The sequence below is a fragment of the Pangasianodon hypophthalmus genome, chromosome 24 (genome assembly GCF_027358585.1).
Source record: "Pangasianodon hypophthalmus isolate fPanHyp1 chromosome 24, fPanHyp1.pri, whole genome shotgun sequence".
In the NCBI taxonomy this organism is placed as follows: Eukaryota; Metazoa; Chordata; class Actinopteri; order Siluriformes; family Pangasiidae; genus Pangasianodon; species Pangasianodon hypophthalmus.
In genome coordinates, this window is record NC_069733.1 from 15,597,907 (window position 1) to 15,617,601 (window position 19,695).

The following is a 19,695-nucleotide window of genomic DNA, read 5'->3' on the forward strand; positions in this document are numbered from 1 at the left end:
ATGAAAACATTTTTTCTGTGAAATGCTAAGCTGAACAGCTCGATACACACCACCAGCAAATTAGCAATGTGAGATGCTTGTTGTGGAGTGCTAGCATAAAATTAAGTAAATTAACATTAAGTGAAATTAAAAATTAAGTTTTTTGTTTACTTTTTGGTCAGACAGCTATGCTAGAGTTAATATATTTTGATTATAGATGGTGTGATTATTGGCTGTTTTGAATTAAAATATCTCTATCAATTTTATGATATATTAAATCTTATTGTATTACTAATTTATAGCTCGTTTAAAAATATCTCTGTACCCTCTCTAGAAATCTCATTATATCAATATGATAATGCTCAATCATTTGAACACCAGGATTATCCAACACGGTCTTAGAATTTGCATGCAATTTGCATATCTCAAGTTGTATGAAAAGATTTTCTTTTTTCATAAGAAATTGAATGAAAACACTTTGTCCAATTTTTCAGTGTTGTGCCTTTGAGAAGCTTTCACATGAAGTAATTCATGATAAAACACATTTTGTTAAATGTGTTAAAATAATAAATATATTTTCTTGATATTTGATTGATTAGAAGAAAAATCGGTTGAACAGCACACTGCCTTACACAAGTGCCTATTTTTATGGCGTGATGTTTGTAGTTTATTTTCTTGATGTGTCTGGCTATATTGTTAAAGTTATCTATACACTAGCTCCTTTTGCACAACACACTAGCTTGCGATTATAAGCTGGCTAGTAAATAAATCAGTGCTGGTGCCAAGCATGTAGAGATTTTTCTTATCAGGATAATTGCCTACAATTTTATCACGCTAGATTTATTAAATCTGGCTGCCTTTTCAATTAATATTGCACATAACCAACAAAAAAAATCGTTTCTCCCTGAGAAGAGATTTGGGCAAATGTTTGTGTATAACTCCTATGAGCTATTATCATTCTCATCATTGCCTCATGACTGCAGTGTATAAATGGGACAGAGCTTGCTAATTAAATTTAATCAGCAATAAAATAGCTCCAAATGGATTTCCAAAGAATCTGCATACTTCCACCACTTTCCTTTTGAGGTGTTAAAAAAAAAAAGAAAAAAAGTACCGCAGTCATTTTGAATTTCTTAAGTGGTTGTGTGCTTCAGGCTGTTGACCGAGGCTTGTATTCCCTCCTCAGCTCTTTACAGCATTCACAAGAAGAAGGTGTACGGCGCCAAGTTCCTGATGAGACAGAATCTTCAGAGTGTCAAGTCAAAGTAAGTGATCTGATTCCAGGGCTGGAGCTCAGAGTACTTTAAAAGCATTAAGTGCACTAATGCAGTGTGCACCAAAGAGACAGTCGGGTTCATGTTTTCCACACACGCACTTTGATATCAAGCTTCGAGCTCTTCTCGACCTCGGCGAGGTGTAAGAGCGGTGTGCTTTCAGATCACGTTGCATTACCAGCACTGCGATGTAGCTCTGTCTTGTTGTTCTGCATTATAAAAGGTGTAAAACATGTAAAGTCCACACAGGTTGAAAGAGAAGAGTAAGAGAAAAAAGTTCTAATGTTGTTTAAAAGCCTGAGAAATGTCCCCAACTAATGTTCTGTAATATATTCATCCTAAAAATGGTTTTAATGGTTTAATTTAGAAATTAAAATTCAGTTCAGAGTTAATGAGTTTTATGTTAGTGTTTTTCAGTATTGTGGAATCCACTGAGGTTTTCTTCATAGTCCATGCTAAATGTAATTAAATAATTTTAGCCATGGAGCCTTAGTAATTTATCAACATATTGTTTTTTTAAGAAAATGTTGATATTACTGAGAAATCTTTTTCTATGGTCACAGAGCACTGGACATTTCATTGTTCATATAAATGATTTAGCAGCTACAATCTAGCTAGCATGATTGTTAGCTAGACTAAAAATTGTCAGTTTATAGCTAGCTTATATTCGAAGTTGTTCTAAGTTTCCCAGAAACAGCCTGATGAATATTTCCAGCTAACAGAGGACGTTTGGTTCTAACACTTCCTTGATTACTTCAGAAACGTTTTTATGATTTTCTGTCAGCTAATGCTACGTTTGACTCAAGGATACAACTTGATGCTAAGTGTAAATACAGTGTAGTTTTGGCTACACACAGTTGTTTTTAGTAATGTATTAATAGATTTGTGATAAATACTGATCATTTTGATGATTTTATTTGAACTGTTGTTATATCTTTGCATTGTCTTTATTAACAATGTGGTAGCTAAATAAATTAGCCTCAGCCATGAGCAAGTTTCTTCTCTGCGTCAATATTTTTTAGTTTCCTAGTGTTAATGTTCTTACAACTTTAACTTAAACAGCAAGCGTGGTGTGTCGGCGTGTGTTTGCGTATTTAAATTTTACTGAATGCAACATTGAACATGGATTACAAGACAAAAACTAATATAATGGAAATGTTTAAAGTGTTAATGTCCCTACAACTACAAATTTTAAACCATTACATAAAGATGAAGTTCTTAGGAAAAAAAACACAAAACTTGTAGATTACATTTTCTAGAAACCAAAAGTTACTTGAGAGAATTTAGGATTAGGATTGCAAGTAACTTTGTAAAACCCTGATATTGCACGCTAATATAATCTAATCCACATAACCAGCATTTGCCAGGATCTGAATGTTGTTGGAGAATTTTCCCAATTCCGAAAATAGAAACAGGAGACAATCTTATAGATCAGAAGGAGAGAAGTTTATTCTTCCTCTGCAGAGGGAGCACAGCTGAGTAATACAGCAGCAGTTAGTTATCACTTCAGCTATACTACGGGAGTGAGCCCATGATCAGAGCAGGTGCAACTCTTTTATAGTGACGTGTAAACAATAGAACTCTCTATAGGTTACAATATAATGAACATTCATAATTGTATAGAAAGGGCGTATAAAAGTTTCTACATCTCTTTATTAGGCAATAACAGCTTCAGAAGGTGGTTCTTTATAACCTTCAGCAACTAATCTGCACAGGAACTCTCACTGATACAATCACCATATAAAAACAGTGAGTAAAGAAAGAAGACAGAGAAGCAAAATTCTCCAACAAATGTTACAACCGAGTGTGATGAAATACATGATTACATACACATACGATCATGAATTTTATCATATATACAGTACTGTGCAAAAGTCCTAGGCACATGCATACAAATGCTAGAGCAAAGATGCCTTCAAAAATAATGAAATTAAATGTTTCTACATTAAAACTGCGGCAAAATACTATAAAGAGCAGTAAAGAGTAATAAATGAAACAAAGTCTATATTTGATGTGACGACCCTTTGCCATAAAAAAATAGTAGTCTATTTTTACAGTAATGAGCTGTAAGTGTTACTGAGCATCTTGCAGAACCAGCCACAGTTCTTCTGGAGACTTTGACTGTCACACTTGCTTCTTATTTTTGCAGCAAAACCCAGCAGCCTTCATTATGTTTTTTTGAAAAGTGGTCTCTTACATAATCTGCTGCTTTCTTCACCGACATACAAACATTTTTCCGTAACATTTAATTTTGTGCTGGAAAACTAATGTTTGGAAAACTATGTTTTTGTACTGAATCAATAATGTAGAAGTCATAAAATAAAAATCTAGAACAAAGTTTGTACTAAAAAAATAGGTACTATATATATATATATATATATATATATATATATATATATATATATATATATATATATATATATATATATATATATATATATATATATAATATTACAGTACTATATATAACTGTGTCTATTCCTGAACATTTTCTAACAAAGTACTACAAACCTTTTAATGTATGAAGCGTGAAGCTGTAGGGAAGGAATAACACACTTCCTGATGATGCAGCGAACTGACTGTGCTCGTTTTAAATCCATGTTCCAGTGACCCTGAAGTGAGATGGGGTTACATGAGAGAAGCATTTTTGTTCAGTGTTTATATTTTCATTCTCTGAGTGCAAAGTACACTCAGTGCACAAGTACAGAAACACAGCTCTCGAAAACCTTCACAATTCTGAACAGTAAGCCTCATATATCAAGCTGGGTACAAACAAATGTATTTGTCAAGTTGTTCACAGGAGCATTTACACAAAAAATATACTATTCATGAAAATTTTTTATTGTGAACCTTAATTGATTAGCTACAAATAATATAATTGCTGATGAGTTACTGGAATTTTATATACAGGTTTGACTGTCAAGTTTAAATAGGTTATTTATTTCAAGTTCACACACGAATTTAATAAAAGACAATTGTGAAACATGTTTGCTATCAGTGAACAAATAAAACTAGCTATTCAATTAAGACTAAAGTAATGACGCCCTTCAAAATGAGAAGAGTTAGTGTGTCTATTGTAGCCGATTCGCTGCAATGGCTGAGCTGCATTGCTGGAAGATTTAGCACATGCTGAGTTTAGGAGGTGCTCTTTCCACATTTAGTTACCATTTTGACATTGGAGGAAATTTTTAGTTTAGTTTAACCTATGAAAACATTTACACAACTTTACTAAAAGATAAATGAGGCCTATTAGTGGCAATCTAACCAGATTGTGTGTTATGTTTTTCCTGACTCTTAGTCGATCTACCATATACGTCCAGCTCCACGCCAACAACCATGAGAGTCTCAAATACCTGCCTGGAGACCATTTGGGCATCTTCGCTGGCAACAACGAAGACCTGGTAACGGCTCTGATCGACAAACTAGAGGATGCGCCTCCTGTCAATCAAATCGTGAGGGTGGAGTTTCTAGAGGAGAGGAACACAGCATTGGGTAATGACACAGCAGATATGAGGATTAATCCTCACAAAGACAAAGAGAGCAAATTAGTCAGTCTGAAGTCAAGGATGCAAACACCAGAGCTGATAAAATTCTCCTAAATAAGACACTACAGTTGGATGTGGTACATTTTTACAGAGATCAAATATTTAAAAAATTGTCTAATCACCACTCTATTCAGAACTAACCAAGATGATGGATGAAAACTGACCTATATACAAAACACTAATGTAGAAAATATACCAGGTATCAGGACAAACTATAAAGTATTAACATATTCAATGTAATCTCATGAGATATTTATATCAGATAATATGAAATAGGAAGACACAGTTGGCTTTTACATGGAGATATCAAAAGAGACTAACCTTAATCTTTGTATTTTGATATACAAATTAAGTCATGCATATTTAAAAAATAATAATAATAAAAAAAAAAATAGCACATGGGAGACCATGTACTTCATAGTAGTTTTACTCTCATCAGCCTCTCCTATTTCAAGAATTGAGAAGCAGAGACGCTGCAACCTGGAATATTATTCTGACAGTAGGTTAAATAATAAATGAATAAAGAGCATAATTATCTCAGCCTCTCAGCATGTAGAGCTGTCTAGACTCAGAAGTTAAGTGGCACATTTGTGTTCATTTATGTAAGGAATAAAACATGACCTGGGGTGCTGCTATGGGAAAATAATCAACAGTGTCACTATTACTGCCTCAAAGTTGATTATTTTCCTGAAACAGCACAACCCAAAGTGTTTTATTTCTCTTACACCACAGCAATGTGACAGTGATTACATTGCATACCTTTTATCCATTTACAGTTACAAGTAATGACAAGTTAGTTATTAACTTATCGCTTATGTTATAGACGATATAAACAGTTATTCTCTCACCAGCCTCTCTCTTTTTTGAAGTTAAGAAAAAACAAAAAAGTTACAGCTTTATCTTGAACTGTTTTAAATCACTGACACTGGAGACTCCTTCCAAAAACTCTAAATAAATATCCCCTTATAGAAAACTTCACTATATTAACGATTACACAAATTTATAATCTGTTTATATGGAGTGTTTATATTAAATGTTAACATACTAGAATTATATTATAATTATAATTATAATTATAATTATAATATAAACCTGTGATTTGCCTTACAGCTGGAACTATTGTCAGAGCTGCTGTTATAGAAAACTAATCAACACCTTCTGACTAGTGAGAATCGAGAATTCAACAGTGATATTATATTGTATATGGTATTATAATATGGTATATGGTATTATGGTATAAAGGACAACATATTGTGCACCTTTAGTTCCATTTAAAGAATTGAGCAGCAGAGATGCTCTAAATGCAACCTGCCAGCAGGTTTAAAAATAAATTCATAAGGAGCATAATTATCTCAGCTTCTCAGCATGTAGAGCTGTCTAGATGCAGGAGGTCAGTTGCACATTTGTGTTCATTTATTAAATAATTAAATACAGTCTAGACAGACACACAAAGGGCATGCACAGTCACGATCTCCTAATCTCAGACGTACAGATTATAGACGTGCATGAAAGAATATCTGACTGTTAGCCTTTTGATGTTGCTCTCACTGCAAGTGATATTAGGGCTGTCTGTTTTCTTTGCAGTATTGAACACGATTTGTTTTCTCTCCTCCTTAGGAGTCATCAGTAACTGGACGGATGAGAGTCGGATTCCTCCGTGCACCATTTATCAAGCGTTTAAATACTTTCTGGACATCACGACCCCTCCCAGCCCTCTGCTTCTGCAACAGTTCGCTCCTTTAGCCACCAATGAGAAACAGAGGAAGAGACTAGAGGTGCTCAGCAAGGTAGGAAAAGCAAGCGCAAACCAAAACTCCATCAGTACATTCGCACAGTTACAACCATACAGTCCTGATCAAACAACACACGCAATAACAGTTCAGTCTCGCAAAACCTCTTGAAAGAGTGTTGTGTTTGTTTTTTTCATTTTCAGCCTAATTTGCCAGCTTTACTCATTTCATTAATGTATTCGGATCCATTGTCCGACACTTCCTCTGCGTGCAGCTAAAGATGCCGCTGCCGCGCGTGACTCCGGTTTTGCTTTTCAAATTAGCAGCAATTTTCTCAGTCAGATCATTCATTACCCCTCCAACTGTCTCGCTTCCCCTTGCCAATCACTCAGTGTCAATGCCATTTTCTTCTGCCTCAGAAATATTTCCCTCTCACTTCCTCCCACTGTAACGCAGGCTTTGCAGTTCGGCGCAATGTTGCTAAAAATGGCTGCCAAGGCAGTGAGTCATCCCCATTCTGGTTCAGCTGACTCTGAAGGAAAGGACTGAATGATTGGGAAAGGGAACATAGAGAGAAAAAGAAAAGCAAAAGCGATGGAATGGCTGGAGTGGAGGAGAGAATGAATGTGTTCACTCCTGCAGCATGCTTGTTGCGGAGGACTGTCTTTATGCATGATCGTATTATATTAGGCTCATTTCAGGCTTGCCTTGAATTCTGTATGATTGTAAGAGACCTTTTGAACAATTACAGTTGATCCCAGAGCACATCAACCCAAACTTCATCCAACACCACTGAAGAGATGTTGAATTGGTGTGTTTGTAAAATGTTCTCCTCTATTTGCACTAGCGGTTCTAAAGCCTACAGAGTAATTATGTCCGTTATGCTTGTACCGTATGTGCTGCACTGGTGTATATTATATATACTTATACCACTATGCTGATAAATTCTCGAGTCTGACTCGTCAGAATGTGTTGTTTAATTTTCTATAACAGTGGCTCTGACAGTACTGCTCACTGTAATGCAAATTACAGGTTTATATTAATAAGTTAAGCGTCTTCTAATAAGTTCTAATAATGCAGGGACTTGTTGGTATTTAACAAAGACAAGGGGAGGAGTCTCTTTCATTTTTGGGAGGAGTCTCCAGTGTCAGCACTTTTTAACAGTCAGACAGAGGTAAAGCTGTAACAGGATTCTTAGTAACATGACAGGCTGCATTTTTTGTAGTACTTGAAGAAAAAAAAAGATACTGTTGAATGATTGTTTATAGCTACTATAGCATAAGTGATAGCAGGACCTATTGTTTTGTGGATGTTCCCAACATTAAATGTAACTATAAACATGTCATACTTTAATTAACTAGAAAAAAGTAATCTGGCAAATTATAGTGGTATAAGAGGAATAAAACACTTTGGGACATGCTGATATAGGAGAATAATAAGTAACTACATACCCTGTTGTGTCATAACTGTGATTTGTTCTTTACTAAATTGTTACTTTCCACTGTTTTACTAATTTCTGTTACTTTTTTTTATTTACAAAAGTAAACTTGCATGGAAACAGTATATATATCACCTTACTCATGTGTATGCACACTTTTGGCATGTGTGCCAAATTCCAAACAGTTTTTTAAAAAGGATGCTTTTTAGTGATATCACCACAGAGTTAAGTGTTCCAATCAGATTTAAGGCATAATTCCTTGTTCATAATTACATGTGAAGTCCCTTGCAATAAAGTCATGAGTGTGTTTCGACTACAAAAAGCGGTGTGTTGGTGTGGGAGAACAACCGACAATGGCTGCGTTGGCGCTTTTTGGGCACATTGCCAATTGTGAAGCTGAGGACCAAAATGGCTTTTTGGCTGATGATGATGACAGGCATATGAGCCATATTCAATCCAGAGGGTCGTCCTCTTAGAACTGTGTTTTAAATTGGAGCCAGTGTGGAAGATATAATCGCTGCGCAAGCACCTGAGAATACTAGGCCTATTTATATGCGTATGAGCTCATGGCTAAACAAAGTGAGACTGTTATGAACCATTCATGGTTATGGAGGTTAGTCTGACTAAAGTTTTTCAATGCTCAGGAAACAGTTACTTAAGTGGTGTATTTCCATAGATTGGCTTGCACAAGTATTCAAACGCCCTGGAATTGATCAGATTTGTCTGAATAATAATTGATAAATACACATATTCGTCCTGTTAGTATTTTTACTGCAAACACACGTTCCTAGAGAGTTAATTTTCAAAGTCAGAATTAATTATTGACTAGAAAATATTAAAGAAAATCAAAACCTGAAAAATGCTGCTTGCGTAAGTATTCAACCCCCTAGGTTCCGGATGCTCCAGATGAAAGACATTGTCTTAACGGGGGGCACAGTTGACTTATAATTGGCCTTCTGCTGTGAAATATTATACAGCTTCCATTTTCTGAACAAAAAACACCTCTGTTGCACTGTCATTAAAGAGATTGTGAGTCTGAAGGAAAGAAGTGAAAATGAAGACTAAGGAGCATTCTACGGAAGCTAAAGCTAAGGTAATAGGAGTTCATAACTTTGGAATAGGTGTAAAATAATATTTAAGAGGTTGGACATGGTGAGAACTGTTGGATCAATAATATGGGAGTGGAAGCTGCATCACCCAAGCACTACCTAGACAAGGCCCGCCATCAAAACGCAGTGCAAATACAAGACAGAGACTGGTGAGGGAAGCCACAGTGAGGCCAACAGTCACTCTGAAGGAGTACAGTGGCTGAGAGTGGAGTGAAGGTGCATCAGACAAAGATTTCAAGAGCGCCAGTGAAATGTGGTTGTGGCAGCATCAGGCTCTGGGGACGCTTTTCATCCTCAGACACTGGTCCCAAATACAAGGCCAGAGCAATGCAGGAGTCGTTAAAAACATAAAGGTGAATGTTCTACAGTGCCCAAGTCAAAGTCCAGATCTGAATCCCATTAAGAATCTGTGCCATGGTTTGGAAATTGCAGTACACAAACAACATCCAACCAGCCTGAAGAACCTGAAGCAAATCTTCCAGAAAGAATGGGTGAAAATCACTTCCAAACAGTGCTCAAAGCTGACAACAGACTTAAAGCTGTTATTGCAGCAAAACTTGGTTCTACCAAGTATTAGTATGAAGGTGTTAAATACTTATGCAAGCAGCTTTTAGTTTTAAATTTTTTTAAGATGCGCTGACAAATAATGAATTTTGACATATATGTACTCTTAAAGTAAATATATATTTGTATATTTGTTTGCAAAAAAAAAAAAAAACCTTGCAGGTAGATGAATCTGATGGCTTTTATTGGGGCTGAATACTTCTGCAAGGTACTTTATATCAAATAATACAACATTTTGTAAAGGTTTTTATAATCATGTTACAGTCAGAAGTTAATTCAGACATAAGTTTACAGTTCAAGTGCTACATCACTGGTAATCAGTAACCCACGTCTTAAATCATGAATTTTAAATAAAAAATTGTCAACAAGATTAGCATGTTGTTCAATGTGCCATCATTTAAATTTAATATATTTATCAAAGATAAATAAATTTAAAAAATGATTGTGTTTGTGTGCATGCAGGGTCTACAGGAGTATGAAGAGTGGAAGTGGTACAATAACCCCACCATGGTGGAGGTATTAGAGGAGTTTCCATCTCTGCAGGTGCCCTGTACACTTCTCCTTACCCAGCTGCCCCTGCTTCAGCCACGCTACTACTCCATCAGCTCCTCACCAGACCTCCACCCAGGCGAGATCCACCTCACCGTGGCCGTGGTCTCCTACCGCACTCGGGGTAAGACAGTTTGAACCTTGCAAACTCTTTAAGGTGTCCACTGGATTTAGAGAGGGGTTGTCCAAAATTGTCCAAATTGTCCAACCAAAAAAACAACAACAAAAACAACAAAAAATAGAGTAACACACACAAAAAACAAAACAATACAAAACAACGAGGTATCCAATAAGAAGGAGTGAACTAATAAATAGGATAATTAATTTTTGGGCAATAAGTACTAACCAGTGAAGTGAGAAATATCCCTGTAATCCTGTAATGCCAGAATTAAGTAAATCTAGAATACTTAGACAAAAATGGCACTTCTAAACACTTATAAACCCATTGAACCTGTCACTGTCTCCAGGCTGATGTTCTTGGAACTTAGCAATTACTGGCAATTTTGCTTGAAGTGCAATACACTAAGGGCCTTCTCACTTTCAGCAGCTCTTTTGGCAGAAACAGGATCATTTAGTTGATTTGTTACGACTGATTTGATCAAAATAAAGATGGTAATCATCTCTCGCACTTACGAAGTGACCTCTCGCACTTTTCCACTCGCTCTCCTTGCCCTTCTCACTAAATGCATTATAAACATCAAATGATGTACATAATAGCGTAATTGCCAGTTAAATTATAGCAGTCCCAATCCATCTGAGATGCACTCTGTCAGACCCCAGCTGGCTTAATTACGAGGCATCAGATCAGTACTGAAGAGGTGTTCAGTCAAACAAGCGTATGTTTAATTCTCTGCAGACGGAGCTGGTCCCATACACCACGGAGTGTGTTCGTCCTGGCTCAACAGCTTAGAGATGGACGAAATGGTGCCATGCTTCGTCAGAGGGTAACGTTCTTTTCCACAATATCAGTGATATGTCCAATTGTCAAAGTCCCCTCCAATTGACCCCCCTGGTCTGTTGAAATCCTTTTTAATTTGCCACCCACTGTGAGTGGAGCTAACCATTTCCAAAATACTTCCAAAAATTTCCAAAAGACTAATTAGAAAGATAATTTTACTGCTTGGTAAAAAAAAAAAGTGTAAAGATTTTACTAACTTCACCTGTAACATGGCCAAACAATTTATCTGATTTTGTTTATCAGTACATACATATACAACCTTTAAGTGTTGGAGTCATCACGACTTAATAAATCAGATTTTTTTATTTGTTTGATGAAGAAAAGTTTACATTCACTTCCAGAGCCCCAACCTTCCGCATGCCAAAGGACAGCAACGTCCCATGCATCCTTATTGGACCAGGAACAGGCATCGCCCCCTTCAGAAGCTTCTGGCAACAGAGACTTTATGACCTTGAAAATAAGGGCAAGTTTTAATCCCAAAACATAAATTCATGCCCTTGAGCATCCATGAGACAGTTTCTATAAAGTACACAGTCATGATGCGAGTCAGAATAAGTGCTTTCTGGATTTCTTCAAACAGGCATCAAGTCTTGTCCAATGCTCCTGGTGTTCGGGTGTCGACAGTCGCAAATGGATCACATCTACAAGGAGGAGACTATCCAGGCCAAGAACAAGGAAGTGTTTCAAGAACTCTACACTGCTTACTCACGAGAGCCTGGAAGACCAAAGGTAAAAATATGAACAAATACTGAGAAGAATTTTCAAAGGCTTGGGAAATTTAGTGAAGTATACAGTTTGTGGAATTCTGATCATTTAAAGATGACTAAACTGGATTAGAGTAGTTGTGCTCCTTTATAGAGACAACTGGCTTGGAAACTGCATTGTTCGAAGGTCCCTGTCTCTTTAGGGGCATTTTAACTGAAAGGAGACCTTGGTAGGTTTCAGAATAAGGACACCCTTGACTGTAGTTGGGGTGTTGGTGTAACTTTGATTATACTGAAATTGTAACATTGTTTCAAATACACTGATCACTGATTTATCAGTTCAGTACTGATTTTTATTTCTGATGATTTGGTAACATTTTCAGCCATCATCATTATCATATGTTCACATAGGCATCTTCCAACATGCAACAAGCCAGAATGTACCAGAAAAAAAGTTCTGAATTAAAAAATTATAATGTACTTGTGTAATACTGTACTTGATCACTTGTGTCCTCAAACTGTACTAGTTGCTATTGTGCTCATTTTGGTTTGGGTTAAGTGTTTTTCAGATCTTGTCCCATCCTGAAAGCTACCCCATACACTTTCCTGTACAACCAATCTGTACAGTATTGCAGTTTCACACATTGTTCAATTGATTTGTTCTTGTTACATTAGCTGGCTCATTTTAACCTCAGAACAGCTATTGCTAACAATAGCTAAGCTAAGCTAACAAGCTAGGAAACCTGCAATTCATTTACATTTGTAAACGTACTCCTCAGCTTTAGTGACAGTTTGGAATGCCATGCCATGTTTGTCGAACCCCTAGTGCATTGAACAGGATTATGGGATTGGCTACACTGAGATGGATACACAATACCTTGCTCATATTTGGTTAGAATAAACCTTGTAGGGGTTCTAAAAGAGACATCTTTATCAAATGCTGCCTATACAGGTAGCTCTTTTCATATTGGAACACAGAGTGTCCTCGTATAACACAGGCAAGTTTTACATAGTGTGAAAAATATCTGAGAGCTTTGAAGAAAACAACACCATGAAATGTGACTGAATGAAAAATACAGGTGTCTCATTCACAGTATAAATCTACTGAATGGGAACACTGATGATGCAAAAGTTCCTCTCTTCACTGTAATGTATACGACATTATCACCAACACTGACACGTTCTGCTGTTTCATTATCATCTGTCTCCCTTTCTATCTTCACATTCTCCTTTCTTTTTTCAGAAATATGTTCAGGATGTCCTTCGTGAGCAGTTATCTGAGACGGTATATCGATGTTTGAGAGAGGAAGGGGGACACATTTACGTGTGTGGGGACGTGACCATGGCTGGAGATGTGCTGAAAACCATCCAGCAGATCATCAAACTACACGGCAACATGTCTCTGGAGGATGCTGGGTTCTACATCAGCAAACTAAGGGTCAGACCTGCTTCAAATTGCTAGTTTAATTATATACTAATAATTTCATCTTCCAGAGTAATTGTATTAAATGTATTAGCAGTGCTTCTAGCTGCATGTAATAATTAGTTATGTAGATGCTTAGTGGTAACCTGGCTTCTGCCTCTTCTTGACGTTTGATTAAAGTAGTTTACCATTTGGGTGTAAAGATGCACCGCTCTGTCTCAGTCCTTACAACATGGCTGCGTTGATTCAGTTCCAGTGATGGAGGTGTGGCTTCTATGCCTGTTTGTAACTTGTAAATTCCAACTTCTGAAAAAGACAAAGAAAATGCCCCACTACTTGGGAACTCAGCATATACAGTTCATTGTTTTGAGGAGGAAAATATACACCGCTCATCACAGTTAGCTGGCTAGCTTGTTGCTAACAAAAGACGTGGAGGTGTCTATGTTTGTAGCTCAAATGCATGGAAATGACATAATTTAGTGCTTGCCACTTCCGAGGTAACTCGAATACATCATTAGTTCCACTGAAGGATGTTGGGCCTTTGTGTTTTTCCATCCCAAGGAAGGAATGGACTCTCTACCTGATATTTGAAGGAGGCGTGGCCTCTTTGCCTTTCAATCTCACTGAAGGAGGCGTGGCCTCTTTGCCTTTCAATCTCACTGAAGGAGACGTGGCCTCTTTGCTCTCAATTGTTATCCTTCTTCACTTTTTTTTTTCAGATTAAAATCAAACTGTTTGCACAAATGTATCACGTTATATCACATAATGCTTTGTCAAAACAGCTGTAAATTATATCATATTGAATCATTAGCTGCTTCTAATCTTTTATACATTGGACTGTTTGTATAATCTGAGAAGAACAGTGAACCTAGTTTAATCAGAGAAGCAGAATTACCAGTTAGGAACTTGTTTGTCTTATTTCGTCTCTTATTTTATTCTCTCTCTCTCTCTCTCTCTCTCTCTCTCTCCTTTTAACTAGCAAATATGTTTTGTAAGTATTTTCTATTATGTAAGGAAAGTGTAATCACTAAGGTTTTTGTGTGACATTATTTTCTGTCTGCACATCTTCTGCAGGATGAAAATCGTTACCATGAAGACATTTTTGGCGTTACTCTGCGTACGTACGAGGTGACGAACCGGCTGAGGTCAGAGTCCATTGCGTACATCGAAGAGAGCAAGAAAGACTCAGATGAGTACGTGTTTCTCTTTCTTTAGTCTGGTTCAATATCTTTTTTGTTCTATTTCACATGATGCTGAAAGATCTGCATTTACTGTCCACAAGATTCTAATGTAACTGACTGTATATGCTAGCATATTAGACCACAACGCAACATTAAGATATATTGTCCTGAAAGCTTGTGCCTTTTACAGATCAAATAAGGCACAAACTTCTTAATATGGCTGAAATATTGCACTTGAGAGTTCAGTTATTGTTGCAGCTAAGTGTAATTACAGTGTAATTTTACATGTGGGATTTTCTTAGCACTTTACCAACGTATCCGAGAGAAAGGATTATATTCCCGAGAAATTTGCCCATAAAGAAAAGTTAACAGTTACATGCTAGCTCAAATCATTATCTTACTAAACTGAATTACGAATTAGCTAGCCTATTCAAAAGCTAGCTTATGCTTAGTGCCAATTTTCCAGTTGCCTAGCAACAGTTTTTTACATGACTAGCATTTTCCATGGATTCCTACTGATATCTGCAGAGTATATATTTTGTCACTCTGTTAGAACCAGGTCCTTCTTTTTTGTTTGGTTTTTTTTTGGGGTGGTGGTGGTTGGGGGGGATGTGTTTCCAGTAGGAGCGTTTGCGCTCTTGACATTAGCACAGCTACCTCTGGAGCCAACGTGTTAGCCGTAACTATAGAAACAGTGATGGAGAACAGCGCTGTCGAGTAGAACAGTGCTGTAACAGGATTAGTGCTGAGCGAGTGGCTCCTTTACGGCAGCTCTCTCTTGCTTGTGGTGGTGCAGATAAGAGCCTGTTCACCCAGCACTCTTTGTGAGAGCTGCGCTCACAATGCGCCAATTAGCGTGTACCACCATGCTTCCTGTGAGACGAGTCACTTCAAAGTCCTCGCATCGGAAGATGAACCTTGTTTTAATTGTCCTCTTTTCTTTTGTCTGTTTATTGCAGGGTGTTTTGTTCATAAAGCCTCGTTTTGTTACCGGATTTCCGGATTTCAGGAGCGACAATGAGACCCTCCCCCAAAAAAAAAAAAAAAAAAAAAAAAACAACTGCTACTTAAGAAAACTGTGCCAAGTTTGTCTTTTTTCAGTTCTTATGTTTTCACTCTTTGGTAGTTTTTACTGCATTTGTGTGGTCAGAATCAGCACGTATAATATTAATTACTTTTTTTTATTTTCTTTGCTGGAAATCTTTCCAGAATGCACTTTTTATCTCATGTATGTACATGTATCTTTTTTCTTCTTTATGAATAAGCTGTGCACATCAGGCACCTAAATTCAATCTGCCTATTGTGGATGCATGACCAAGACCCATGATGTCAAGTCCTGATATATTATCATGTATAAACATAGCTGTTAAGTGTTAGTAATAAATGGTTTAGCTTTGAGTTTAGTCTGCAAACGGGTCACTGTGCACATCATATTGTGTCTGGATCAGGAGCTACAAATGACACCACTGATAGATTTTCAGTGTTTTATCAATGCTGATTTAAATGCATGCTCTGTGATTTCTGATCGAAATAGTGCCAGCTTCAGCACCGATGCTAGATCATCATCACAAATGAGTGCATTAAACCAAACTGGACTGCAACACAACCATTTTGTAAAGAGAAAAAAAAAGCCTGCTCTTTTGTGAGTCATCATATCGTGTCTGGTTTGAGTCGTTCGTGAAAGAAAGGTGAAGGAATGGATAAAGAAGTCTAGCATTTTCTGCAACTCTGAGTTTTGTCACGTCTCAGACATTGGCTGTGCCAAAAGCTTTTGTGATACATTTGCACATGTTGTCCGTGTGTTTCCACAGATTTGTCTCACTCTCCCCATCTTAAAAAAAGAACTGAAAGAAAAGTAAATGATACTTTATGTAAGCATAGTGTCCATACATAACTCATACATAAACCTTTTTATGACAATTGACATAAAATTGCATATGCATTTATAAAGTATTCTAACAGTCATCATTTGACATCAAGACTGCTTTTGTCAAGTAACAGATTTTTACAAAAGTACAGTTGTTCTAGGGATTATTTACAATTTATACACAGCACTATTGAATTCTTTACTCTAATTGATCAGAAGGTGTTGATTTATTTTCTATAACAGCAGCTCTAAGGTTTATATTAATGCACTCATTCTAATATGTTATTGTTTCTATAGTAACAGCTCATTTACATGAACTTGTATTGCTCCACATAATCTAAGTGTAACAAAGAAATCTAAGTGTAACAACGAATATGTATAATTGTTGATATGGTAAAGTTTTCTATTAGGAGTCGTTTATTTAACATGTGGAAGGAGTCTCCAGTGTCAGCGCTTACCTGCTGTGGTATAAGAGGAATAAAACACTTCAGGACATACTGTTAGAGGATAAATAATGAGTGATGGAGAGGTATGAAAGGAAGTGGGAGCAGCACACCCTGCCATGTTTTATTCCCTACGTAGAACATAATGTCAGCTGACTGTAGGCTGTAGGTCAGTGTTAAGGCATGAAAACCTGCTTATAACACAGTTATGTAGCAGAGCTTCATACACCACAGTGTAATAACTGAGTTACGTATATCATATCTGTCCATTAAGTAAAAAAGTTCTTCATATGTCTGCTTTTATGACTTACTTTTACTTATACTACACAGTGTCCTGTATGTTTTCTCTGGCCCTTACGTGAGGTTTAATTTTACAATGTCTAAGATTTTTCTGAATATTTGTGAAGATTTTTTCTTTCGCCAAATCAGTATGAATTTGTTTTTGATGCCATCATCATCATCATCATCATCATCATCATCATATGACTCCTATGTACCAGAATTAAAGTGAGCTACAAAGTCATTACTCATTGTAACTTAAATCAGATCAGGAAGTGTTATAACACAACTTCGGTCACTTGACTAAGGTGTTATGTCAATTTGACAACGAAAAAGGACAAAAGCAGTCTTTGTGACAGATGTTGGAATAAGCCTTCATAAATGCTTAAGTAGTTTTATGTCAGCCGTCACGAAGACCCTATGCAAGTGTTATTTATCCCTATGTACACTTAAGTACCATGTTGCAGAAAATGTAAATATAACACGTCAGTGCTAATGTCAATTTGAGAGCTGCAAAAGATTTAGAAATCTAGAAAGAAAGTGTATAACTGAATTGTGATTCTCTTAAAAAGGTTTATTAAAAGTGTGTGATGTGTGAAGGCAACACATTCATAATTGTATTTTTTTCTGCCATGGAATCCATTAAGGAATCAACACCAATTACATAACTAGATCTTTTCCTCCAAGGGCTCTGAGACATATTGAAGGCTCTTCCCTACACTCTTATGACATAATGAAGTTCTGGAGATTATTTTTCCAAAGTTATATAGAGACCGGAGTTTCCCCGAGGGAAATTCGGTTAATGTCACACAACCAGACCATCACACAGTCGCTATAATGGCTTGGTCAATAACTGAGACATTTATCATTTCTCTAAAGTGCAAAAAATCCATCTTTTTCTCCTTTACTGATATCTTTTTAGGTTGTTTGTGTTTTTATTTGTACCTAATTTTCTCTCATTTGTTTTTGGCAGTTCTGCTTTTTAGATGCACAGACACTCTTAATAAAATGAAGCCTGCGTGCCCAATTGCGTCAAGAATATTTTAGCTTCAGCCCTGATCTTCATTATTACTCAAAATAACAAGATATTGGATTTTTTTTTATTATTGCTTTTTTTTTTTCTCTCATTCAGTTACATACTTCTAAATGGTTAAAAAAAATCTAACATATATTTTTGGGTTTTTTATGTGACACAATTAGTGACACAGAGCAAAATAAAAGATCTTGTATCATGAAAGTCCTTCAAGTATTGTGATATTTTTGCCGTATATTTCTTTGACATGCTTTATTTTGTATCTTCATAAATCCTTGAATCCAGTCTAATTTCACCCAATTCTCTGAACTCCTTTTGTTTCATTAAGAGCATCTGTTTGTCATTGCTGTTTTGCAAATGATAGTTTCCATCCTTCAATCAGTATCCATTCTGTGATATAAAAAGTGCATATTCACTAGTTATATATACATGTTTTGAGGCTATGTCAATATATTTGACCTGTATGGGAATTTTTTAAGAATGTATTTTGATTATGGGTTCTGTTTTTGGGTTTTGGTTTGTTCAAATGTTGCTCGTTTAGAAATAAGATGGGGGAAATATAGTTCTGATGTCTAGTCCCTAAATTTTCCTTTGCTTTTGGAGAATTTGAAGCAAATGCATGACTCCACTGTGTCCTGTTCCTCTTATTCAGCACTGTGTCTAATCAACTATTGTGACAGAAAAAAGCTTGAGGGACTATTTCTTTGTTTTCTTTTTTTCGCTGCTGCTAAAAGAAAAAAAAAAAAAAGAACTCCAGTCACTGCTGTGAACCTGCAAATCGTGCAACACCTGAACCTTGAAGCGTTTGTCATTTTAACGCATTTTCTTTATTGCATATTCCAGAATACTTTGCATCTACTTAATAATAAAATAACATTTATATGTCATGAGTTGCAGTGCCATGTCTTTTATTATTGCTTTGTTAAATTCTCAATTCTGATTAGTCAGAAGGTGTTGATTAGTTTTCTAGTACAGCAGCTCTGGCTTTAGTTCCAACTGCAAGGAAAATCACAGGTTTTTATTAATGTGCTTGTACTAATACGTTATTATTTCTATAGTAATAACTTACACACTTGACTTGTATGGTCGACACTCCACACAGTCTAAAGCTACTAATTTAAGGTGTTTGTTTGTTATTGAACAAAGATGTATCATCGTATAATAAATGATGGAGTTTGTTTATGACGTAAGGAAGGAGTCTCCAGTATCTCCAGTTTTGACTTATTAACTTAAAGACAGAGAAAGAAAGAGAAGCTGAAGAGGGAACAACTGTTTAAAGCTGCTGTAACATAAGGGATAACTGGAGCTATAAATGGATTTAAAAAAAAAAAAGCATGGGGCTCTTTAATATATTTAAAAATTGCAATCATACACAAATTGCTGTGGTATAAGAGGAATAACACATCGGGATGTGCTGTTAAAGGAAAATACTGAAAAATTACCAAGTATTCCTTATATAAGGGATATTTTTGAATGTAAGGGCTTGAAAACATCACATCACAGTGAGGGAAATCCGCCATATTGTTTGGGTATGAGCAATGGGATCTTGGTTAGCTAGAGTTGCAAACGCTACCATAAACTCGGATAGTTATTCACAGAATGACAATTTGTTTGCAGTT

General features: G+C 36.3%; 1 protein-coding gene across 1 annotated transcript in view; it reads left to right on the plus strand.

The window, feature by feature from the left end:
* Window positions 1-18,966, plus strand: part of nos1 (nitric oxide synthase 1 (neuronal)) — a 57,997-nt gene extending 39,031 nt beyond the window's left edge. Inside the window, exons 20-29 of the mRNA XM_026931613.3 lie at window positions 1,166-1,244; window positions 4,552-4,745; window positions 6,416-6,585; window positions 10,102-10,312; window positions 11,045-11,132; window positions 11,488-11,609; window positions 11,727-11,875; window positions 13,094-13,288; window positions 14,348-14,466; window positions 15,414-18,966. Of these exons, the coding sequence (XP_026787414.3) occupies window positions 1,166-1,244; window positions 4,552-4,745; window positions 6,416-6,585; window positions 10,102-10,312; window positions 11,045-11,132; window positions 11,488-11,609; window positions 11,727-11,875; window positions 13,094-13,288; window positions 14,348-14,466; window positions 15,414-15,429 (1,343 nt within the window). The 3' untranslated portion in view covers window positions 15,430-18,966. The remainder of the gene's footprint in view (window positions 1-1,165; window positions 1,245-4,551; window positions 4,746-6,415; window positions 6,586-10,101; window positions 10,313-11,044; window positions 11,133-11,487; window positions 11,610-11,726; window positions 11,876-13,093; window positions 13,289-14,347; window positions 14,467-15,413) is intronic.
* Window positions 18,967-19,695: the final 729 nt, after the last annotated feature.